This window comes from Hipposideros armiger, unplaced genomic scaffold (assembly GCF_001890085.2).
Source record: "Hipposideros armiger isolate ML-2016 unplaced genomic scaffold, ASM189008v1 scaffold_6, whole genome shotgun sequence".
In the NCBI taxonomy this organism is placed as follows: domain Eukaryota; kingdom Metazoa; phylum Chordata; class Mammalia; order Chiroptera; family Hipposideridae; genus Hipposideros; species Hipposideros armiger.
The window spans coordinates 3,894,368-3,920,239 of NW_017731356.1; the positions used below are offsets into that span (position 1 = coordinate 3,894,368).

At 43.4% G+C, this 25,872-nt stretch overlaps 1 protein-coding gene and 1 pseudogene across 7 annotated transcripts in view; one reads left to right on the forward strand and one right to left on the reverse strand.

Moving 5' to 3' along the window:
• Positions 1-25,148, forward strand: part of DNM3 (dynamin 3) — a 425,435-nt gene extending 400,287 nt beyond the window's left edge. For 4 of the 7 annotated variants that reach the window (XM_019647999.1, XM_019648023.1, XM_019647977.1 and 1 more), the window contains one exon: positions 15,345-20,252. In XM_019647999.1, the coding sequence (XP_019503544.1) occupies positions 15,345-15,414 (70 nt within the window). In that variant the 3' untranslated portion in view covers positions 15,415-20,252. Of the gene's footprint in view, positions 1-1,661; positions 4,220-15,344; positions 20,253-24,996 lie in introns of those variants that run through there. The other 3 variants (XM_019648033.1, XM_019648004.1, XM_019648014.1) reach the window with 2 other exon arrangements.
• LOC109385602 (60S acidic ribosomal protein P1 pseudogene) lies at positions 19,190-21,637 on the reverse strand (annotated as a pseudogene).
• Positions 25,149-25,872: the final 724 nt, after the last annotated feature.

A 25,872-nucleotide genomic window follows, 5' to 3' on the forward strand; every position in this document is an offset into this window, starting at 1 on the left:
CATAAGGAGACAAGGCAGCATGAGCAGTGTGCCGCCGGCTCCCAGTGGGGCTTTAATCTCACAAAGGCCATAACCGAACTTTCAGAGGCAAAAGGCTCTGCAATTCAGTCTGTGCCTGTGCATGGTTCTCTTCTAGATAATTCGCGACTTCATTAGCAAGTTATGATCTTGACCTTTAAGAGCCTGTAGACTTTTATGTTAACCCTATTCAAAGGTAATGAAGGCACTTGCACTTGTGGAGAGACCATGAGCATTCTGTTCTTTTTTTTAAAATTATTATTCTATCTTTCCATTTCAACGTAAAGGACGGAGGAAGAGAGAGGCTGGTGGAGTCATTTTTGGCCCAGCTTTTCTCCGCTGCTCAAGCTGTTCTGGTTTATGTGCGTGGAGCCTTTCAGTGAGGGAGCTGGAAATATTGCAAACGACATGCCTGTTTTAATTAATTCCACCTGAACTAGGGGAGTGTCTCAGTCCCAAGGAGACTCGGCAGTTACGGCTGCTCCTGTTCCAGTAACTTGAGTGCACACAAATCCGATTTGTGGAACACTGTCTCCTGCCAGGATGTTCGAGTTGCCCCCTCCCCTGTCACCCTGCACAGCTTCTTTGAAGGGGCTAACCCCTGTTGGAAAGTCCCAGCCAGTGTCCTCGCCCAGCAAGGTGATTTTAAGCAGACATCATCACCTCTTTAGGGTTCCCTTACTGGAAGATCCTAATCTTCGTCAAAGACTATCTTGAGGGCTGATGTCGCTATTTTCGGTTACCACTTCTTAAAATTAGTTAATTGGGAATCACAGCCTGGGACGTTAACAGAACAAATGAACTGAATCAGAGTGTGTTTTTCCTGGCAGTGGCCAGTTCTGGCATTATTTCATTCATTTGTCTTCTCCCCTTTCCTTGGACTAAGCTATTATGCAATGGTCAGAAGGGGTGAGGGTGGGAGGAAGGGTCTCGGTCCAAACAAACTTCATTTACCTCATCACCCAATCGTCTATTTTTTAAAATGTTGAAAAATAGAAGTACTTTCTTCTAACCACCCTTGTCACCAAGTCCGATGGTGTCCTTTGAAAATGGCAAAACTGAATCATAGGAAAGGATTTGGCTTTTGCTCCAGCTCATCCACATGACAAAAACACAACATGGAAACCAAGAAACGCTTCATTGAAAGTCCCCGCTGAGCCCCACGAGGAAGCTGACGTCCCTGCATTCTGTGGGCAGCCCTAGGGTAGCATCCAGGCTCTCCCAGGGGCCCCCACTTGTGCCTGTCCTGTGACTTAGTTAGTTTCCCTGATTTTGCATGGCACCCTGTGCGTCCCTCATTCTCAATGACATTACTAAACCAACCATGGCAAACGATATGTAACTCCCTCACATAAAGGAACAATGAGTGCACTCATGTTCAGTTCTTTACAGAGGAAGAGCCATTTGGTTCTCTTTACAATCTAGTTTAACCTTGTAGCAAACAGTTTGACCTTGATGCCCCGCTGGGTTGTATCTCCCTTACATGTTTTATATGTTGATTCAATTGACAGTTAACACAGAATCCCTTTCCCTTAGATAGAGGTAAGGCCTCCTTGTTTTGTTTTGTTTTTAGCCAGTCCCCCCAAAGTTTGAATAAGGACAAACAATTCTTATGAGTGTGTCTTTGCATCCCTAACATCAAGGTTTGGTGCCATGAAGGATGACGCTGCCGAACCTTGAAGTCGGGGCTCAGGTCCATGGACAGTTAAGCGACTCGTGGGACTAGCCTGTGTCTAACTCCCCCGCAGGCACGTACCGGGACAGCCTGACTTGCTCCCTACTCAGCCGTGCTCCCAGAGTGGGGCTCCTTTTAGCAGCTGAGTGCCATTTGGACAAATGATGAATTCGTCTTGTGATTTCTGACTTTAGCCGTGAGCTTTCTGTTTCCCTCACCGTCCTTCCCTTTTAAAGAACAAACAAATAAATTCATGATTAGGTATTCCAATTTTTCAGGGAACAGTTTTTATTTTCAGCAACTGGATGGAAGTCAAATAGATTTTTTTTTTAAAAGAAGGTATGATTGCCAAGTATAGAAACCACTTTGAGGTATTGTTTCTGATTCTTAATTTTTAAGGCATCTCACCAGGCTACTACTGTGTTACAAACATTTGTTACTGAAGTCCTGAATGTAATTAATAATTTGTCGCAGGTTTAACATGCGTTGTCAATGTGCTTAATATGTTTTGATGAAAATAGAGATTTGGCCACAAGCTGGTTCACTAAAGAAAATGTCCCATTTCATGTAAGCCCCTCCGTTAACTCTCCTATCAAAATCATTCACATTCCACGAGGATTCTCGTTGTAACATGATCTTTCACTGAAGTGAACCAATGGTTAATGTCAAAGCCTTTCCTTCTTCAGGTCTTGGTTGCAACCTGGTGTAAGTGAAAGTTAAATGAGCCTGGTGGTTCCCTTCTTGGGTCTAGCAAGCTTGAGACTATTTCCCACAGACGCCTCCATCTTGCCACCGCTCAGCGTGGCTGGCAGCCTGGGCAGGCCAGGCCCCTGCCAGTGTTCTGAGGACGAAATCCTTGGAGCTTTGCAGTTGTGTCAGGTAGACATCAGACTGCCTTCCTGTTTCCAGGGTGCCCTTTGTCTGACTTTTTCCCAAACACCCGAGGTTGCAGGAGAGTAAAAGAAAAAGGAAAATAAGGAAGGATTTCTAGGAAGCAAGCACAAACAACAGCAATGCAGACAGGCAGCAGGAGGCAGTGAATCTGACAAGATACTGCCACCGGGAGCCTGGTGGTAACCGGCGTTAAGTTCACCAGACAAAACTGCTTCCATGTCCCATGACAAATAATAGCAAATCACTCTGTCGTCGTCCTCGTTGGGGCTCCAAGTTGCTTAGCGTCAGCCGTTGCAGACAAAGCCTTTCTGAGTTTCAGGGTGCCCAGCTCTGCCCTGGGTTTTACCTGATGGATGGAGGAAGACAGTCAGGACGGGAGTCTGGTAAAAGAGCCACTGACCAGTGAAAAATGCACAGCAAGTGATTATTATTCTTCCTGTAGCCAGTCAGCAGCGAACTGTCACCAGTCGGAATCTGCTGAATGTTCCTACATACAAGTTGATGTCAGCTCCAAGAAAAGAAAAGAAAAGAAAAAAAGTTCTACCCAGTGTAAGCAGACGCGCAGCCTGTAGACAGACAAGCCAGAGCTGCTATTTCATCAGGGCCCTCATTTGTCTCCCTCGCTACGAGAAAAGAACAACTTTACAGGGAAAGGCTTCACATCTGGACAGTTAGGGTTCGATGGCGTGGTTTTCAGGGACTTCAGAGATTCATGGCCCAACATGGCTTCTGGCTTTTTTCACCTTTCAATTTTATCCAAGCAGCAAATTACAGGAGTGAGATGCCAGCTGCCTCTTCCTCACCTCTGACTTGATCAGCGACAGCAAAATAGTAGAGCGACGTTTAGCTTACTGGGGTCGCGTTAGCCGATAAACAGCCAGGAAATTAAACATGAAAATGGAAATGTGCTTTAAATGCATAAGAGTGAGAAGAGAGCTGAGGATTTAGCTGAGGGCTTGACGGCTTTTGTCTGCTTGTCCTAGCTTTAGTGCTGCTTAAACATAGAATTGCTACATGCCCGACACTGAAATCCTTTACCTCCCTCGAGCCAACATACTGTATTATAACTGTGGCCTGGGGGAGCTCTGAATCTAAACTCGTATTTACACCCTTTAGTTGCCAAAAGAAATCCATCTGGCTTACCAAATGCTGTCGCCAAAAGAATATCACACTTTTGGTCCAGCCAGTATTTTTAAGTGCTGGGGAGAGGGGCGGTACCGGGAGGGACTTGGGTTTGAGAGAATCTGCGTGTGTGTGCCGATGCCACATTACCAGTATTTAGAGGAAGTCTAGATCCTGTGGCCTCTCAGACCCAAAATGGAAGAATTTCTCCCCAGGACAGAGTCTGAAGCCACATGATCTTCAGGCAGCCCTCATCATGGTGTGGCCCTTTCTTTTTCTTCTGGCTGCTTGTCAGCCATCAGAGCCACATGATAGGCAAAACCACAAATAAAAGTGCTCTAATTTCTGGAATTAAAAAAAAAAATGATTCCCATAAATACTAGGAAATGTCCACTCCTGTTTTCCAGTCAAAATGATCAGCTCCCATGAATTGTAGAAAGAACACATTCTATCCAAAGATTAGGGGGGAAAAAATGCTTAATTAAAATGGCAAATCAGGGCCGGCCGAATGGCTCAGTTGGTTAAGAGCTCGCTCAAGAGTTTGAGCTCTGAGCAACAGCGGTTCGAGTCCTGGCCCGAGCTGAGCAGCCGCTGAGCTGCCAACAGGTGGCAGGATGGCTCAGCTAAAAAAACAAACAAACAAAAAATAAATAAATAAAATAAAATGGCAAATCAGCCATCATTTTTTACTTCAGTTGCTCAGACACGTGGAGAATTCCACATCTTTGTCAAGTCAACACTTTCCCCCACTGGGATTAGTTTAACAGGAAAAGTAGGGTAAGATGCAGATACAGTTCTTACTGCTCTTATGGGAACCCAGTAAGTGTGCACGTTAATGTAAAGTTTAGGAATATGCCCCATTCCTTCCCTGTTTTTTTGTGGAAGGGCCAATGAACAAGCTGAGAGGGAGAACAAGGTAAAGACGTGGGTAACCACCAGCGAGCTCTACCGCCGCAAATGAGTCCCCAAGTCTGCAGGGCAGTTTTGAAAGCCAAGAGGGGCTGAGATGCTGTGAGAAGGGCTTGGGTGGCTTTGAATCTATGACGTAGAAAATGATTGCCTTCTACGATCGGATATGCCAGTTGCCGCCACCATGTACATATTCCCTGTATTTCATTTCAGATTCCCATGAGGCAGCTTTATCTGAATTTATTTCGGTCAGCATACATCCCATTCATCTAGAATGAGACTACGAGAGTAAGCGAGGGAGAAAGACTTTTAAAGGCATGTTGCAGCCCAGAGAGTCTAAAATGAAATTGTTCCACTTGGAAATGCGTATTTACATAAGATGTATTCTGTACCATGTGCATTTTTTAAGCTTATGTTAGGATTATTCTCAAAGCCAATTTTAACAGCGAATGAAGGCTTCCCCTCCAATAAATCTACCCTTAGTTTCAAGCTCAAGGGCTTTGGCTGGAAAGTCTGAACACTGCTGTACCTTTAGACCACCATTCACGGAGGAGAAGCGGTAAAAACTGAAGAAAACATCCACTCATTTTTGGCGCAACTAGAATTCCTTTTTGCTTCTCAGTAGTGTTGGAAAATATCTTAATAACTAAAATAATAAAACTTCCTGTGAGGCCAGCTCTACCTTAATCATTGCCTCTTGGGGTGGAAAATTAAGGGAACATTTGTGAATGTGTAACTGGCGGGGCCATCACAGTAATGGGCCTTCACGTCCCTGGGCCTCACGTCCAAATAAAACCGTGCTGCCCAGGCCGTTTGGAAGAAAGCGAACTTGGAGTTTTGGCTCCAACAAGGGTGGTATCGGCACTCAGGGTGGACATTCCTGGGCCAGAAAACCCCTGTGACTCACCAGGAGACTTTCACTTCCCTTCATGCCCTGTACGTAGCTCCATTTAGGATCTGTGGCGAGGCATCCGATATGAGTGCTTGATTTGTTTTAATATTTCAACTACACTGAATTACCCCCCATCCCCTTGTCAGGCTTCTTCCTTGAAAGCTAATAAAAATGCAGCAAGCTCATTTTAAAGCACAGCATCTTTGAATAAACATGTTGAAATATTGTTTCTCACTTGTGTTTAAAACTCTGGTTGGTGACTGATGACACCTTACAGAGTTCCTTCTGTTTTCCTACACTCGCCTCCTCCAACGCAGGACCTCTTCTCCTTATGAGACTATCCGGTGCCTATTGCTCACTCGAAGTCTCCAGGTGACAGAACAGCCCATGGCACGCTCCTGCCAATGACAGGTTGTTGGTAGGGCACTGCCAAAGACTGCCCCCCTGCAGAGCAGGAAGTCTCAGTACAACGCTCCTCAGGGTCACAAGGAGTATTTGCAGTTTCTGCTTTGAGAGTCTCCCAGGACTGTTCAGTTTTCAGTTAAATTGTTATTTTTATCATTAAAGTTTGCTTTTCTATTTTTTTTTTCCTCTATGGATTCCTTGCCACTTGTTCAAGTGCATTTGGAGATGTAAATATTGAGTTGTCGGAAAAGTCATGACGTATTTTTGCAATGAAAAACATAGAAAAGATATGTCATGACTTTTCCAACAACCCAATCCATGTAGCTAGAATAATGAAGGTAGCACTGACTGTGGTCTCCAGTTCTGAAAGCAGCGTTAAATCAGGGAGGCCAGGCTTTCGACCCTTTCCCCTTACTGTCCCTCCTCCTCCGTACCCCGGGCCTTGTGATTGCCCCTCTCTCCACTGGGCTTTTGCCCCAATGACACAGGACAGTCTGCCTTTAGCAACTTAGGTCTCACACCTGCCTTCTAGCCGTGCTGGTCAGGCCAGTGGGATGAGGTGATGATCAGAAGAAAACGCTGTGGCTCTTTGGCCTCGTCCACGTACTTTATCCTGTGAGGGGGAGCAGGCCTGCTTTGAGACCCCTGCAGTCTAACGTTCTCTAGGAGTGTGAAGGAGCCAAACTGTAAGCGTTCTCGATCCCCTTTGAGAATAATGGAAATGGAAATTATATCTGCCTTTCTCTGCCTTTCCTCTCAGTGGTGTTTACAGATAGATGTATGTAGAAACGAGAGCCTTTCATTTGTAAACATTTTTGGCTTTCCTTTCTCCAAGTTCAGCCATCTTCTCAAGCACAGCTCCCCTGGCCATCACAGCGGCGTTCTCCCTAAAAGCATATTTCAGGAACTATTTCTCCGGGACGATGGCAGTTTTTGTAAGACAGATGCCTAAAAGACATATGGTTTTCATAGATTTTTTTTTCCCGTCTAGACTACCTTTATTTAGTGACTTTGGGTCTTGAATTGGTCTAGTTAAAGTTTCTGTAGGAGCTTGTATAAAAATGTTAAATGTGGCCATTCCATTAAGGTGCACAACAAAAAGTCTGACTTCTTGTTGGCAAGAGATTAGAAGGGATCGGTTGAAAATCTCCTTCAGGTTAATTAATTCTGATCACCCTGTGTGCCCACGCGCCCTCTCGGCTCCCACAGCACTGCCCAAAACGGAAAGGCTGGCCCTAAAAATCTGATAGCTGTTAAATTCATATACTTCTCACTGTTCTGAGTAAATTCTTTGTGTGGCAGTCGGGGTGTGTGTGTATGTGTGTGTGTGTGTGTGTCTTTTCGTGTGTGTGTGTGTGTGTGTGTGTGTGTGTGTCTGTCTGTCTGTCTTTTTGCAGGCTCTTTACATGGCCCCGGGGGCGACGTATGATTTCTTGCCCTTTTAGCACCAGTTGTTACAAACACAGCATTTCCCTCATTTTCAAAAAAAGTGCCTAACAAGCCACTGAGTCAAGGAGATGGAATATTTAGGAGTTTTTGTAGTGCCTCCAACCACCGAAGAAAATTCCATTTTAAAATGCGGTTTTTGAGCCAGTGTCAAAGACTCATTTAGAAACAGTGTGACACTTTAAGAGGAAAATAATTACTTCTAGACTTGCCCAGAAAGCGGCTTTTTGCTCCCTCTTTTGTAAGAGCTAACGCCACAGCCCCAACCCCAGTTCCGAGGCACCAGGACGAGGAGACCCGGGGAAAGGAGCAAGCGGGGGCCGCCTGTCTCCGCCAGTATCATCACTTGGCTGCACGCTGAGCATTTAATTGGACTTAGTCACATATTTGTCCACTGACATGGAAGCTTGCGAGGCACACTGCCTCTGTTTTTCTGTTCGCTTTAAACTTGTTTTTGTTTTGAAACTTGGAGCTCTAAAGCGTGTAAGAGCTCCTCCTGCTGGAATTTTTTTGAATGGCCGGGACCATCGTTAGTAAACGGTAGCTCTTTGTCTCCATTTTTGCCACTTGGACTCACATAAGTGACTGGGAAAATATGACCCGGTGCGTTGAACATGGGCCTTTTCAGTCGCCTGGAAGCACGGTCAGGCAGAGACGAGATGTCGGTGCAAAACATACCTCTTCAGATCCCTCGCACTCTGTTTTCTTTGTTTCAAAAATAAAAAGAATCGGAAAGTTAGCTTTTCCATCCGTTATTTCTAATTCCATATTTGCACCCCCTGCGGTAAGGCCCTGGAGTCAGAATCAGAGTCGTGCCTGAAAGTTTCTTGTAGCCTCTCAGAAAGGGGCAAAGAGTCTTCCCACCTTTCTGCCGCGGAAGGGGAGGGAGTTTCTGGTTTTTTAGAGAGATTCAAGTGCTGTCTGGTTCCTCCCCACCCAGGCTGCTTTTTCTTTTCTCCCCGACTGGAGGTGACAAAGGAATGTGCATCTCAGAAGTGGAAGCTGCCTCTCCTCACAGCTCCTTCCCACCCTCGCCTCCTTCCCCCAGAGCGGTTGGCTGAGCTGGCCAACATCTTCCCCTGGTGCCTGGGTGGGCGTGAGGGGAAGGGCAGGGAGAAGAGGCCGGAAGAAGATGAAGAGGGGTACCAATAGTCCCCCCCCCCCTCTGCTACCATCAGTGGGACTAGGTTTCAAAAGCATGTAAGTTCTTGGAGATCTCTTTGGGGTTTTCTCACCATAGAGAAAAAGACAGAAAGAGAGGGAGGGGGGAGAGAAAAGGAAAAAAGTCCTCAGAAGGGACATTGCCTAACTTCATTCCATTGCCTTGTGTGTGTAAATCTCTTTAAAAACCGCATTCTTTCTCTCTGTGTAGCTTTCTCACCACTGCAGTCGTCCTGCCCTCTACTCCTTTGCATATCTTTTAGACTTTTTCTCCACCCAACTTATCTGTTGTCAGTGATCCTGTGCAGAGACTGCAATATAAAAAGTGAACCTTAAAAGTAATGTGCTTTTTAGGAATCATATTTTTAATACAACTAAAAACCCTCCCTCTAAGTCATCTGTTTTCTGAATTTCGGACTTGGAGCAAAACAAGTAATTTTGACATTTGCAGTAAAGAATACGACAACACTTTTTCCAGCTTTCTTTCCTTCATACAGACTATTTCCTTTTCCTTGAATGCCAGTCCCCTCCGCTCTCCCTGTGTTCTTTCTGGAGGTCCTTCCAACCACCCAGTCTCCTTCCAATTCCAGGCTAAGACTCCAGATGGCCCTCCAACTCCTGGGGCAGTGGGATCCGCTTCTCTGTTTACTTGTCGCCCTCCCCATCTCAACTAATAGAAACTCCTGGGCAGTGACTAAGTTAATTTCTGCACCTCTAAGTCTTAATGTGCAGCCTACCACATACCCAGGGCTTTGGAGGAAATGCAAGCAAATACCAAATGAGCCACCATGCGGTCCTTAATCAAAATTTATTTTAGATCCAGCCCGCCATTTCGTACACGTTAAGAAACAGCGTAAACACAAACACTGTCTGTCTTGTTCCCTTCTATCAAAAACCTTGCCTGCGTGAATGTTATTATAAAATAATTCTTACAAATCATAAACGTAGCAGAGCTTTGTGGGCAGACCCTCCTTAAAGTGCCTTGGTGCTGTTGCCACAGATGCGGGCATTTCAGGACCATCCCTATGGGAGCCGTCCAAGTCGCATATTTAAGATAATGCAAAGGGAGAGTGGGAAGGTGGGTTATAGTACCATTTATCTCGGAGACTAATTTATACAGGACATTATGTGTGTATCATCAAACAAAAACTGTGGTCTGTTTTTTTCTCCTCATGTCCCTCTTTCAAATCCCATTAATTGATTCATACTTTCCCAGTGACATACATTCGAAAATCATGGGTTGATTTTCACAGGGGAAAGAATTGCTGGCTCTAACATGTAGCAAGAGTCACATTAGAGAATTCCTTCCACCCTTTCAGTGGACTCCAAGTCTTATGTTCTTTCCAACATCTACTGTAAACTATTCTTGGACTGTGTTGGTTCTCTCTGTTACTAAGGCTGAAAAGGCCAAAAAATGTGCTGGATAGCATCCTATAGTATTTTTTCCTAATAAATTACAAAGTATTATCTTCCATGTGGACAAAATCATGACTGCTAGAGCATCTTTCTGAACTCACCCTTGTCCTTTCTCTGTACGTAAAACCCGCTTGGGGAATAAAGGCTCCACTTAAGGGGCAGAGCACAAACACAGCGCTGCCACTTAAAATACTGCGTCCCGTAACCTGTCCTGGTAGAGCAGACAGTCACAAGAGGAAGTCCTGCACCTCAGCTCGCTGCCTTTCCTTTTCCCCTGGGGGTGCTCTCCTGTCTGATCGGTCCTTGGGTACAGTCCCTCGCTCGTGTTCTTTGAACTACGAGTTGGCACGCTGCCCTCTGCAGGTGCTGTGGAAAGCTGCGAGCAAGGCGAGGGCTAATCTCAGTTCATAGGAAGTTCACATTGTTCTTCTGATGACAGACTATATACACGTACATGCCTTAAACTTTGGAAAATGATGCAAGGAGTAAGGCATTCAGGAGGGTCGTGCAGAAGCAAGGATTTCAGTTCCTGGGAGGGAGAGGCTGTGGGCTCCCCCAAACTCAGCCGGCTGATGCCACCAGAGCCACCATTCTCTGAAGCTGCTCATGATTTTAAAAAACTCAGAAGCCCTTTGTGTTCACTTTTGTTTTCTAAGAAATTCACCAGATAGAGCCAAAAGAAAGGAGGTGTCTTATTCCTTGTGGTTTAGTAGACAAAACCCTTCCTTTTTTGTTTTTGTTTTTGTTGTTGTTGTTGTTGTTGGACCTGTTTCATCAATAAGATAAAAAATTGGGCGAGTTGATATCAGATTCTCATGGATCCTAGAAACCTGAGATATGTAACCCTCCCGGGATCCTAAGTGTAACTAACTACATGTCCATTTAATTTTTGAGACAGTTGTATTTTAAAGCTTCAATTATATTTACTAAGTAGAACTTGTGTTATAAAAAAAGCCTATGATTGCATATTCTTTTGTATGCAAATAGCTACTCTCTGGGGCAGATATCATCCCTCTAGAAGTGTCAGTCATTGTATTATCCTTCTTTGAGGTTTTTTTTTTCTTTTAAACCTGGGTCCACCTAGCTAATTAAGCTGGACTTAATCATACGCTCTCCAAAACGAGAATTTGTAGTGCGCACTAGAGTGCTTGCTTTCTGTGCCTGCTGCCACTTTCATAAGTAAAAAGCTTCCCAAGCAAGTGGTTATTCTCCTGGTGATGACCAACCAGCAAACTACTGCAAGGCTCGTATAATATTCTGGTCTTCACAAAATAAACCTAACACAGATTTGACCCATGCTTAAGTCTAATTCCCAAAGACATCAAAGTATTTCTGCAACCATTTCTTCATCCTTCTTAAGGTCTTTTTTTTTTTTCCTAGCACTTTCTCTTACTACTTGAACTTTATCTGGCAAGTGAATTGAATTGCTAATAAAGCAAGGTCAAAATTACATATTATGCCTTAGAACCATGGTTTTCAAATCCTCGTCCCAGGACCAGCCATGTCAGCATCATCTGGGAACATGCTAAAAATGCCTCACCCCATTAGAAACTCTGTGTGGGACCCAGAAACCTGTTTTAACAAGCCCTTTGGGGAACTCAGACATACTGGCCAGTTGGCGAACCCTTGCCATGGGGCACGCCAGTGTAATTGCTAAAAGGAAGAATCCTGGACTGGAAGTCAGGAGACCTTGGTTTGAGCACGGGAGAGGGAGGACAGCGAGTGACATGGACCCAGGCTGGCTCACACACTTGCCAGTCAGGTAGTTCCCACTTCCCGTCCTGAGGAGGAATAGGGCAGGGCATTCCAGTAATCAGTGTGATGTTACCAGGAAGTAGGGAGCTAGAGGGAAGGGGGCTTTCACCTCACCCCATGTGCTGATGTACCGAAGTCGTTGGCTCCACTGGACCCTCCCCCAGCCCCTGCCAAGATTGGCCTCACATCTGGAACAGTCAGAACCAGCCAACCCAGTGGAGAGCAGATGAAATGCCAATGCTTCCATTCTTAGAGGACAATCCAGAGAGATAATCAGACAAATCACGCATTCTTCTCTCTTATCAGAGAAGCCATTTTCTCCCCTTCAATCCTGGGTGAGCATTTGACTTTCTTTCAAAATTTGTCATTGTCCAAAATACTGTAAACAGTCTGTCACTGCAGCTACAAAAGTGACTTCCAGTATTACATCTTTCCCTTTGATTTGGAAGCAGAAACATGGCTCTTGTATTGTAACCATAAACCGCCCACACACAACACAGTGTTTCAATAAACACTAAGTGATGCAAGATGCCCCATTTCAATGTAATGGGTTACTTAATGAAGCCCATCACTAAAACAAAGCAACTAAGGAAAATTGGGTACAAAACAAATAACTTCACTTGGCCCAAAACTAACTGTCTTATGAGGTGATTGTCTTTGGAAACTCTTTGAATGGTTAGGAACTGGACCAATGAAACGAACCTTAACAGTAAACCTTGAATGTTTTCCTGGCGTTGAAGTTGGCAACAGCTTAGCAATACTTATGAAGAAAATTCATGCTGAACATCTTAATGCTCCTCTTGAATTGCTTTCCGGTAGGGCTTTATATACAGATTATTGGGGGTTTATTGTTAGAAAAAAATGTTGAAATGATGCTCCTTTCTTCCAGAACAGGTTGAAGGGCTCTTTAAAATTTTGAATTACTAAGTACACAGGTGGGTTACTTTAACCTGAACCTGGGCGTATTTTAAAGATGCCGTAATTATTTTTGAGAGGACGTGATGGCAATATTATCTTTCATTCTTTCAATCATGAATTCGCCACCCAGACATGCGGTGCCTGTGATGCAAAGCAAGGCCCAATGGACACCCTTAAAACACTCATAATGGATAGACTCTCTGATTTGTTTATTTGGAAAAAAGAAAAATGCTGTGAGCCAAAGAGCATGCTACGCTCTGGGATCCGGCGGTGACCAAGGCAAACCAAAGATGGGGCCCGCGGCTCTCTTCTCTGGGTCTCCTGCCTGCCTTCTTCCTGCAATTGCCATTACGCTTGTCCTTCTCTTGTGCCATCCGTGTGGTCCCAGGGTTGGGGAGGACATGGATGAGAAGTTACGTGCAATCGGAGCATTTGAATCTTTCTGCTCTCTACCCCCACCATTGAACTTTTCCCATCAATCCTCGTCACTTGATTTTTGGTTCCTTTAACCTCATTAGAGATTAAAGGTAAAAGTTCTTTTACAACTTTTCAGTTTTCTGTGCCACAGTTAAAAGCATACTTGCCCCTGCTTTGATCACATGATTGTATTGTCAAGCTCCCACTGTAGGTTTTTTGGTTTGGTTGGTTGGTTGTTTTGCCGTAGCAATGATTTACTAACAAATAACCTTTGTGTCATGGAAAGCTCAGTGGCTATCACACGCATTGATCAGTTGTGTCTTTCTGGGAGTAACTTTCATTTATTCAGTCAAACATTCAGTGGCTGAATGACAGGCACTACGGTAGACACTGCAGGAACATGAAGATGAGAAAGACACAGCCCATTTCTAATCGGGAGAGAAACGTATAAACCCAGTTAGGATTCAGTGTGACATTACTGATGGAGTTATGCTGACAAGCTATAGAAGCAGCTGTGTCAAGATAGAGGAAGGGAGGTCAGAGAAACCTTCCCCAAGGTGAGTCCTGAAGGGTGAAGAGCAGCTCCAGCAGATGAACAAAAGGACACAGGATGTCACACCATGCTACACACTGTATGAAACACGCTAAGTGGACATGACCTCTGACCTCTGGAACCTTTACATCACAGGAGAAAATGATGCCCGTTCAAGAGTCAGGAAGTAAGTCAAATACACATGGCCATTTTAAATGAAAAGGAGCAATATGCTAGTGAAAGGGCAGGCGTGTTTTGCACAGTCATGAGTACAAAGGGATTATGGGAGGATTTTTCCCAGCAGGGAATGACCAACACATTTCAGGTGGTCACAGGAGCCAGTAGCCTTTCTGTAGAAAGAGACTTGTGTACTCAAATTAAATGGCTAGTATCGATTGGTTTAGCTTTGTTACAGTGCCTATAAAGTATCTCTAATTACACTTTCAAAAGTTGAGAACTTGCTTAATAATAAGACTAGTATAAGATGCTGAATTGGAATACACTTTCCTCTAATGCCACGTAGACGTTTGTTAGCTGCAGGAGGCAAAAAAAACTCTACTGATATCTATGAGCTTGTGCCCACGTAGTTGGTATTTGTACCATCAATCAGCAAGATCTCTTTTGCTTTGATTTTTCCTTGACCATCTAACTTTATTTTATAGCTTTGCGATTAAAAACAAAAAAACAAAAAACATTTCATGGTCATTTTCTTTAGCTTTCCTAACTTCCCTTCTTCATACCTAAGAAGAGACATTTGATTTGATCGATTTAGTGTTTCCAATACAGAAGAAAATTCCGCGTTGTGACTATAATTCCAGAAGGGGTCTCCCTGATAAAATCGAGGAGAAAGTTTCAGCCACAAGAAAGGTTTCGATTTGTAGAATTTGTTGAATTGTGTTGGTTATAAAAACTGACTCCCCAGGATACTCCATACAAACTCAGGTATACACACAAAAACTTGTTACTACATTTGGGAAATGAAAGTGGAATTTCGGGGGATAAAGAGTATTGCTTGGTCAAGTTGAGATTCCCAGGTACAATAATATTTCCTTATCCTGAGTTTGTTTATTCAGCACCCTCAGCTATCAGAAACACCATTACCAACCAGAAAGGGAGTCACCTACTACTAATGATACAACTTTCAGGCACCCACCCTCAGCCTATTTACACCTATTGTGGAGAGAACTTTAAAAACCTTGGTTCTCTGGTTTTTTAGTGCCCTGCAAATTGGAAGTGAGATATGGAACAAACTGGAGAAAGCCAATGCTAGAGGCCATGAGAAGTGATAACTAATATCCTGACGGGGAGAAAAAGAGGAAGATAATTACATAAAGGAAAATAACTTAAATCTAATCATCCTCTGAGGCCCAAGACACCTTATTAGTTCCCAGAGTAGATATAACAGTTCAGCTCACTCTACGCAATTATACTCCACTCCCCACGAAATGCACAGTATACTCCAGATGGCCTTTCAATGATTTAATATCTTTATTAGTATTGGGAGGGATGACTTCCATTTTGAGAAGGATCTGTGTATGAGAAAGACACCTCATTTTTGTTTTAAAAAAACGCTAGGTAAATGAAAGATGACGGTGTTGAAGCTATTGCAGGTGACACCCTGTCCTGCTGGCTGTCTGCGCGTGAGCGTGTGGGTGATGCTATTGCAGGTGACACCCCGTCCTGCTGGCTGGCTGCGCATGAGCGTGTGGGTGACGGCTCTTTCTCCGTGCCTTTCGGCTGGCTCATCTACCTGTTTCTTTGCCTTTCTCTTTCTCTCTTTCTAGCCGGAGACCACCCCCATCACCAACTCGTCCCACCATAATCCGTCCACTAGAATCCTCCCTGTTAGACTAAACGAAGTGTCTGGCGTGTCAATTAACCACTAATGAATTATGCGAAAGCAACATATTTGATAACCGTTGCCGTAACTCATGAGTAGTCGCCCGTGTGGACGTCAGTAGGCAAGTAACCAGTTTTACTAACGCATTTGTCACTCACCTTCATCGCTCATGGCCTGTCAAACCTTTGGGGTTTGACTCTTGAAAACTGCTGACCCTTTGAGGCTCTATCTGTTGTACTGACCAAGGTAGGTGTGTATAGCAGCCCTGTACTTTGGGGACCGTTTGCCTGCCCTGGCACACATTTGAAATTGCTTTGGACAAGTTTCCCAGGCTCCCGACCAGATAGATGGCCCGTGAAATATAAAGCTTGAGAGAGATGCGATGGCAGGCTCAGACCTCAGCCACGCACTCATGTCCCTGTCTCGGGCTGACAGAGATGGCGTTTCCGCCTCCTCCACCGTGACCTATGTGGGTCCTCTTTCCTTCCTCTTTATTTCATAAGGCTGCTTAGGAAGTCATTTTTTAAGACTAAAACTTTTCCAGAAAATCAAGGTGGTTTGCAGAGGAAAAGTGAATGCGTTGCTTACTCTAGAGAGCTTTTAACCACGCTGCCAGTGTGTTTTGCGTCGTGCTAGAAGCATCTTCAAGGGCACATCAGAGCTTGTTTTTTGGTCTTCAGTCAGTAAATTTGGCTAGTTAGTTTCAGAATTCCAGGGAGAAGCAAAATATCTCATCTCTAGAAGTAGCTGGAAATATGTAATTTCTTTTTTCACTTAGCTACTCACCTCCCTACAGGTCATAGTAAAGGCTCACGTGGAAATTACTTATTTTTTCAGATTGGTCTAATTTTAGGCACGGCTAACTACACTTTGACACCAACTCCAGTTCATTTATCTATTTGGTTGGTGGGAGCAAAAATATTTCTCTCCCTGCTAATACGTAATTCCTTCATGTAAAAAGGCATCCTACCTCTCAAACAGGTGTAAAGTGACTTTCCCTCCATCCCAGGCTCTCTTAATAAACCTTGAGCCTGACTGTGGGTTTACCGTGTTTAAAAAATGGGTCCTGGAATGCAAAGAGAAGTCATTTAGTTTGAGACGCCGTGGCTTAGGGGCAGGGTTCACACTTTTATAGTTGTACAACTTCAGAGTCTCTGCCCAGGCCATTCTAGAAAACGGTTATTCAGACATTGAAATCTAAAGGAAATTGGCAAATTCTGACATTTCCAAAATTTGCAAGAGCCGTGTAGCCTGGGGGTTAATAGTTCAGCCTCAAGGCTGAGTTTTGGGCTCCCTAGGACCAGACGATTAGCATGGAAGAAACAGCCAGAAGTCAGCTGGGATTTTGTCTGCTAACTGTTCCCAGACAGCAGACCGAGTCCTCACCGAGGAGTGGCGTCCCACGACACTATTTCATATTTGCAGAAGTAAATCAGGCTTCACCAACTGAAATGCCTCCCTTTGAAAGCAGCAGCCTTGATTTGTATGTTAACTTAACTTTAATTTCCTGTGTAGTTTATACCCAAAACAGACACCCATAAAGTATGAAGTAAAAACTTTCAACCATTATTAAAAAAGAGCACTTGCCAAGTGGAATGGCATTGTTTTGAACTTATTCTAAAGGGTGACAGCTAGTCTACTTAGGCAAAAATCAGAGAACACAAGATTCACAAACAAGGCATTTCAACCTTCAGCTCCAAGTGGCTGTATAAAGAATACCGCCCTAAATCTTCTCAGATCTTATTTTTTTCTCATTGGGGGAAAAAAAAAATTTAACTCTTTGTGAATGGAACAGACGAGTGAGAAACATACTGTATTTTAAATATAATGTCGTAGCTAAATGGAAATACATTAAGTAAACATCCATAGTAAAATAAATAGTGGACAGTGAGATCTTTCCAGAAAAATCCCCCCTTTTATGATCCCCTTTGCTTCTTCCTTTGAGTTCTCTCAAATAGGCAGCTAACGGATTATATACTTCAGAGTTTGGCTTTGTGCTCTATGTGGTTTTGCGTTTTGCTGTATTTCAAAAATTTCCTTTTGTTAAAGGAAAATGCTGTGGATAACCACTGGTGTGTTTTTAGATCAGCGCAAACCATGTCAAAGAAAATTGGAGATTTTTTTTTTTCCGAGTTCCTTTCCACTGATCTTATGCAGTCATAAACAATGGCATTTGTCATCTTTGGTGTTTGCTCTCAGACCATAATCCCAGAGTTGCACTGTTCCAGCCGACTCTCCTGGAGGGTACATTTTTGTTCTATTTCACTTGTACATTATTTCTAATAGAATCCAGCCTCCCCTGGAATTTCAGCAGCCATGTTGGAGAATATATTCAGTTTGCTGCAGGACTGTGTCACACGGTGACGATGAACCCCATTTCCCAAGGGGTTTGCATCCTTTTGCACAAAGTAGACGTCAGTGTGAATAAGGTTGGCAGTGCTAGGGTGTGCCCAGTTTCACGTGCAGCATTCATATCAGGCCCTAAGATGGGAATGTCACTCAATGAGCTTTCTGAGTGTTTCCCATCCCACTTCAGGTCTTTTGTGTAACTTCCTCCGAACTCTGATGCTGTCCATGCAATCAATGTAGCATCATGTCTAGTATAACAAAATAAAGCAGTGTTTCAGGATTTGGGCAAGCAAACTGTATATGTTTATTTGATGGGTAACTATTTTATTGTCACATGCTAGATCCTGCATGCTTATTGACTAATGGGAATAACCATCTACTCAGTTTGGACAGGTTATTGAGACACTATTGATTTAGAACAGATTTCGCTGCATTTCCAGACACCATCTACCAAGATTACTCTCCTAAATATTGCTTTTAGCTGTGTTTTGTAACATAGAAGAGCGGTAGGGTCTGTTTATAAGCAAATATCCTATGTGTTCAGATACAAACTCGTTCTATTCCAACACATAATGAAACCAGTTCCTGTGATATAACTGTAAGCCTCCTGAACTTAGAATTAAAAAGTAGTCACATAGGTTAATTTTATGACTTTGAGTATAAACTGTAGCCATACTTCTCAAATATGAAACGGGACCTAATACCAGTATGTGATAACTGTTGATCTTTTCTGTCTACAAACACGTTTTCTAGGTATGTGTCTCTGTATACAGTATACACAAAGTAAATTTGTTTCTGTAAGTAACATGTATTTTGTGCCCCCTTGGGTAGGTATGTTTAAAAGTTCTTGTTAAAATGCCACAAGCACGAGTGTGATGGTATGTGCATTGTATATATATATATATATATGTATATGTGTGGGTGTAAATACTTATATGTGTGTGTGTGTGGATATGAATATATTTTTTAAACTGTGCTTGTCCAAGAGGGAGCTTTGGAGAATCTGCTATAATACATGATAACAGTGGTCCATTTCTCATAAAATACATGAGGCACACAAAATTTTCTCCAGATTGTATTCATTCTGAGAGGCACAAAGCTTAGTGTTACCATGACAATGTGCTAGAATAACATCCGCAAGCATTTGTAGCTAAACGCACAGCTGCTGTCTAAAAAGAAATTACTTTTGCTGTTGTTGCTTGATAAGAAGTGTAAGATCTGGAAACCTACCTTTAAGAGCTCTGATGAGAATTATAAATTATTCTTGGATTGCTGAGCTCAAGCTTAAAAAGCTACATTGGTCTACATAGTCAACTTTACAGTAAATGTCAAAAAATAAAGGGATACAGCAATATAATAGAAGTGGATGTTTCTGAGAGAACTTGCTAAACATGCAGGGGAGAAGTTACTTAATACCTTGAAGGGAGGTGATCCATCCTCTTTTTCAGGAGAACATTTTTTATTAGGCAAACAATATGATGATTTGAAATTGACAGGAATCTCCTTAACATTGAGAATTAAACCTACATAGTAAGTCTCTAAACTGTGGAACTCAATGAAAGAAGATAACATACGAGACTCCAGCCATGAGTTTTGTATCATTTCACCAAGAGGACTGCTAGCTGTGAGCTCTGAGTTTAATGTGAACGAGGCTAGATGCTTGCTGAGAAACAATTATTACTTCCCTTGATCACCCAGTCCTTTCTGAAAAGTGCAAATGTTGCCTTCTAGAAAACCTTAAGTCATCCTGCCGAGTTGGTTTGTTTAAAGCTGTGTGGTGCTCTGTCCTGTGAAGTTTAAGGATATTTTGAAGCATATATAGTATATGCATTGCTATTTGTATATGTGTGTAAAAATGTGTGAGAACAAAAAAGAGGAAACTCAAGGAAAGAGTCTCCTGTTTGTCAAGACCTGCTCATACTGGTATATTATTGGTGACACTTCTCACCTCTCTGGTCTTGGATTTCATGCATGGCTCAGCTCAAGGCATTCATCTCTTTTTCAGTTTTTACCCATGAATCCCTCAAACTGTTCTTAGTATATATTATTTTTTAAATGAGGACAAAGATTACTCTGTCTGACCTCTTGCATCCTCTGCTACTCATTTGATAAAAATTGTTCCTCCCCACCAGAAATGCCACCATTACTTGATTTGTGTTGAATTTCGTATGTATAGCCTTTGTTTTGCTTGCTTCTCTGTTTATTTTTACTCCCTTCTCTAAATCAAATTCCTCTTTTGCTTTTTTAAAATATATTTTTATGAAAAAACAGTGTGCAGGTGTAAAATCTTGTCTTCTCTGTTGATTCTTTAATTTGAGCCAGAATACTGTCCACTGTCTTCTTGCCACTGAGATTTCTTAATGCTGATATATGGATGGACTCTGTGAATGGACTTTCAAAGTCAGGTCCTAAAGCCTGTATCATTCTTGAAGGTCACATGTACCTATTGTGAAAGTGTGAAGCTGTATTCCTGAACCTGAAATAAATGATACTTCTTGAAGGACTTCCCTTTCTTCATTCTTGTATCTATTTGAGTCATGTCTATGCACATCAGTAAGACCTGAGACATCCAAGTATAATTCTTTTGATCAAATTGGCCCAGCATTACCAACATGGAGAATGATAGCATTTGGCATTACTGTCGTTAATCTGCGGAAGAACGAGGTTTTTAAAGGGAGCAAATTGGAAAACTCAAAGGCAGGAGAGTCTGAGACCTTTGGTTGCTGATTTTAAGTCATTGTTGGGTTCAAGAAGGACACACACCATTGACAGCTGAAGAGGGCGATGGGACACTTGCCAAGAGTCACTGTGACAATTTGCTATTGAAAAGAAAATGTTTGTAGAAGGAGGAAGAATGCTTTTCCCTAATGTTAGGTCCATGGAAGGCGTTTCTTACAGAAAATAATTGAGTTCCTGACTCAACAGTTGGCCTCCATTGCTCACTCTTTGGGCGTTAAAGGGAGAAGTTCCCCCACTATTAAGAAAATGGAAGAGTGTTCAGTAATTACACACATCCTCGTCCTAACTGCATTTTATAAGAACATGCCAAGAATCTTCATGAAGAATTTTTAGGCCTGGTCCCTTACCAAAGCGCATAGTCCCAAATCGTGCCACCCAAAAGCGGGAGACAGGAAGGGAACAGGAGGAGAGAAATGTTGGCTTACTTTCCCTTTGTGTTCAGGACACGCTCATTGCGAAAAGATGAGTTGGAAAGACTCGTGTGCAGTCACACTTCCCTGTTGCAATTACTTTCTCATCTCTACCTATCTTCCATGAGTGGAGCTATCAATGCCTTCAAAGAAAGCTTCTTCCTGGAAGAGTTGGGCCGAGAAGCATGCTGTGCGCTCGTGTTGTGTGTTGTGTAGGTGAGGGTGTGCGCTATACTGCGTGACTCTAGATTCAGAATAGTTTCGAATGATCATTACCCAAACCAAGAGGACCTTATTATCACTATTTGGCCAATTTCCATTTGCATTTTTTTTTCAGAGTTCAGCTTTTTATTAAACATGTTACAAGAGGTTTAGTCAAAAAGACCAAAGTCCATGTCATCATCAGACTCCTCAGATTCTTCTTTCTTTGCTTCCACTTTCTTCTCCTCAGCTGGGGCAGCAGTGGTGGAGGGGGCAGGACCTCCTGCTGGTGCAGCTCCAGCTGCTGGGGCAGGTCCACCAGCCCCTACATTGCAGATGAAGCTCCTGATGTTGACATTGGCCAGAGCCTTTGCAAACAAGCCTGGCCAGAAAGGCTCAACATTTACACCGGCTGCTTTAATGAGGGCATTAATCTTATCCTCCGTGACTGTCACCTCATCGTCATGCAGGATGAGGACCGAGTAGATGCAGGCGAGCTCCGAGACGGAGGCCATGGTGCAGACGAGTGCTGGGCGAGCGCTGCCGGGCGCGGATGAAGTGAGGGCCTCACCCCAACGCAGCCTTAGCTTCCTGGGAAGGACCTAGCACCTTAGCGGCAGCTGAAGAAAGGGGCTCCATTTGCATTTTTAAAATAGTCCTGGTATCCCTGTCAATAGCTGCTTAATTCATTTTCAAAAGTCTTGTTTTCCCACTGGGGTCTATAAATTTCATTCTGAGAGCCATACCTGGTGTTTGGGTTGGATGGGTGTCATCCCCTACTTTCTAGGGCCTCAATACACACCTGGCATTGCCATCTTTAAGGTCATTTGTTAGTGTCCTTTCCCACGGTGGCAGCCTCATGCTGAGAAGCTGTCACTCACAGAAGCTTTGCTCTCAGGTTGCATTGTGAATCTCCAAGCCAGGGTTAGTGTCTACGTGTTTCTCAGACTCATCTGGCCACCGATGCTTTGTTCACGGAGCATCTCCCATGATTCGTGTCCTGAGGTGCGTGCCTCACCAAACACAGTGTCAGGCTGGAGGGAGACGGCACTGGATGTGATCATCCCAGTACAGACTGTCACTCGTGGTGACAGTTGGGTGATAAAATCAACTGTACGAGCAATCGGAGCTCCCAGCTTGGGACAGTCCTCCTTAAGCTTTGACACAGGAGGGTCTGAAACCGAAGCCGCAAGGAAGGTCGCATAGGAACAGGAGGCATGAAAGCAGATTAGAGGAGGAGCCAGATCATTATAGACGTTACCTTTTCTCCCTCCCCTCTCCAAGAAAGAGCTCCTTTAAATTTATTACGTGACCCCATTTTATCCTTATAAAGGGTTGATTTCAAATGAAAGATCATCGGGGAAGAATTGAGAAGCATGCCCATTCTTACAGCCTTTCTTGTCCCTCTTCCCCAAGCCGTTGGGCTCACCCGGTGCTCTGGGATATTAAGTTATCTAAATGATGGGCAAAGAAACAGCGGAGGATGTTTGGGGAGACTCTAACAGAAAAGAAAAAAGTTATGAATAAGACCCTCCCAAGGAAGGACCTTGCCAGAGGAATGTCCCCCTAGGACCGGATTGCAGCATTGAGGCGGAGCCAAGAGAATGGGGGTGATTTCATCCTTCTTATCAATATTCTAGTCTTTTCTATGGGAATCATGCCCATGTTCCACACACAGCTTTTCCTGTCTCCTTACCTTTCTGTTCTGGCCAAACGATTCTGTGATTTTTCAGAAAGCTTAAGAAGGTATAACCTGAAATGATAATCTTGAAAAGGTAGATGTGCTCGTATGGTGAATACTGCTACGATGAGCTGTAAAACTTGTTAGCAAGTCAGTGTTTGAATTCAGTTCTCCAACTTTTCACAATTAGCAACAGTCTGAGGGTACCTTTGTTAAGTCTTTACGTAAAACATCCAAAAATTTGCAGTTCTTGCCTTCAAGCACTTCAGCACAGTGTAAGCAATATAAAACATTCTGGAAAAGAAGTAGCAACACCCCAGCTGCCGAGATTCGTGAGAGAAGTAACTCGGAGCCACTGTGTGGTGTCACCATCAGTGCTTTCCTGGGCAACGAGAGGGAAGCTAGATAGCAGGGTCAGTGAAGAGGCAGAGACAGGGGCTGTCTGAGGGGACAAATGTCCCTCTGAGGATGGAAGCAAACATTCAGGCTGTGGGCGCAATATATTCCGAGACACAGAATTTCTGATCCTGTTTCTGGATTAGAACACCAACTGGCTCCAACAGGAAAGCGCTTTGGCAAACGCAAACAGAACGTCCCTTCAGCTCTGTGGACTCTCCGCTCAGTTTAATGGCTCACCTCCCCACCCTGCTGAGGTCATTAACGTGTCCCAAAGCCCCTTCAGAGCTCAAAAATAGTTTCTGTTTGCTGGGCAGGTGATAAATCTCATCGAGCCTGACTGGAATTTAATTACACTTTCTTCATGAAAACACCAGAGACACCCATTACCTGGATCTCAGCAGCTAAAGGCTCGCAGACCCCCCAGAGTTGAAAGGTTACGTACCAATAACAAGTCCTTCATCATTTATATGGATTGGAGGCCTCCTTAGGGTAGCCAGCTTAAATTGGACCAGAGAAAAATTGGTCTTGGACTTGGGGGAAGGTAAGAGCATTTTTTTTTTTTTAAACCACGGCTCAGAAACAGCCTGGTCATTTTGGCTCCATTGGACGTAGAAGAGGAAAAAGAAGTTTGTTTTTGTTTTTGTGTTTTTGTGTTTTGTAGACCTCATTGCTCCACTCACTGACGTGTCACAAGAGTAAGTGAGTATGTTGTTGAACACCCAGTGGGTAGCCAGAAAGAAGCCCCACAGAGAGTAGGGTGCTGACTGAGCTGACCTCACAGCTCTATGGCTTGCTGTAATGTTGAGTTGATTACCGGCTTGCTTAGAAAGAAGAAATTGAAGTACAGCTTCTGCTGGAAACCGGCGGGAAAGCTTCATGGGCCTGCCGTGTTCCTACTTACAGAGCTGTGCGTTGCAGTGTAGAGTTTCTCTCTAGCGAAACATCCAGAGAGGCTGATGTCAAAATGAAACAGAGCCCTGAAACCTTACTTCACAGCCCGTGGGCATGACAAGATGCAAGCCAGGCTAGGGACACGGAGAAAGCGCAGCAAACCCAGTCTCATTGACCCTAGTGGACCCAGTTCAGAGTCAGTCAGAACCTCAGTGGTACCCCGCTCTGAGACGGAGGGAAATCTGACAAAATCCTGGGGTCACCATGTGGACCAGACCCCGCCTTGTAGAGTCCCTGGGCCCGGAAAGGCTGCCACACCAGGATATTCACCTGGGACAAATCCTTATTTACAAATCCTTTTCTCCAAGATTGACCCAACATCTCCTGCGTTGTGATGACATAGCTCCACTGGATCCCTTGACACCTTCTAATTTCCCTCATCTTCAAAAAAAATGTCACCTGTCATATTTCTGCATCAACTCCCTCTCCCCCTATGGAGACCTCACACCATTGATTGAACCCTTTGGAAATAACGCAATGTCACCGAGTCGGGGTTGGGAAACAAACGCTCAGGTTATGAAGGAATTTGGCCCTGTACCTGTTCCCAGGTCTCCTGAACATGACTGCATGGCTTCATCATCCCGTGGTACCAAACACTAAGATTTTGGAGCGGGCTCAAATGGCCCGTCCCTAGCACACTGCTGGTGGCCAGGAAAAGCCCTGGCAGCAGCCCCCTCTGCCATGTGGCATTCTCTCAGGACCCTGTGTGTCTGCATGCTTTGTCGTCTGATTTGACTTTGATGTTTGTGGGATAATTTTGCATGCTCTTTTTTTTTTGGATTTGTTTTTTATGTTAAACATTGTTTTCGTCCTCTGCATCTGTGTTTTTTCTTTTTGTTAGTTTTGTTTTGTTTTGTTTCCACTAGGCGACCCCCTCCAGCAGTGCCAGGACGACCAACCTAACCCCATCTCCTTTCATTTCCAACAACATGTCTATCCATGGTATCTAAAAGCCTCACGTTGGCACTCTATGTCATATGTACATAAAAACTTTTATTTTTGATCCATGTCTATAATAAAAACAAAGTTTATTCTATATATAAAAAAAGAAACATGTTCTGTTCCTTTTCTCTAAAGAAGACCCAAGTTAAAAAGGAGAGTTTGTTTCAGCGAAAACCAGGTAAGGTGAAAAATACATAATTTGATCTTTTAAGGGGCTTAAATGGAAAAAGATTAATTTTAAATTCTTCAAGCATTGATTTAAGATGATATTTGGTCGAGAATAATAATCTATCTTCAATTGAAATGTCTGTCCAATAGAAGTGTGAAAAGCAATAAAAATTCTGGATTTCTAGGAAAGACACAAAACTATTTTCAACTGGCTTCCAGGAATCCCGTTAATAATTATTATTGCACCAAAACATTTTTTCTATTTTTGTTATTTTTTTCAAACACTCTCATAGGAGATAAAATATGTAAGATCACGGAAGAAATTGTTGTAGTTCTCAAACACATAAATCTCATACATTCTATTTTGCAAATTTAGGGGAAAACAGATACCATTCAGAATAAAAATATAAGGCGAGGAAATGTCGCCTTGAAAAGATGCTTAATCATGTCAGTAAAGTACTGGAGAATAGACTCTGAATGAGTTTGGGGGGAAAGAGAACTTTTTTTAAACCCTAACCCTCAAATGGTAATTCCAACACTGAAATTTTAAGCAATCATTAAACACCCAATGATTTATCCAAATAAAGTGTTTATTATTAAGGTAATATCCTACATCCTGTCAAATATATGAT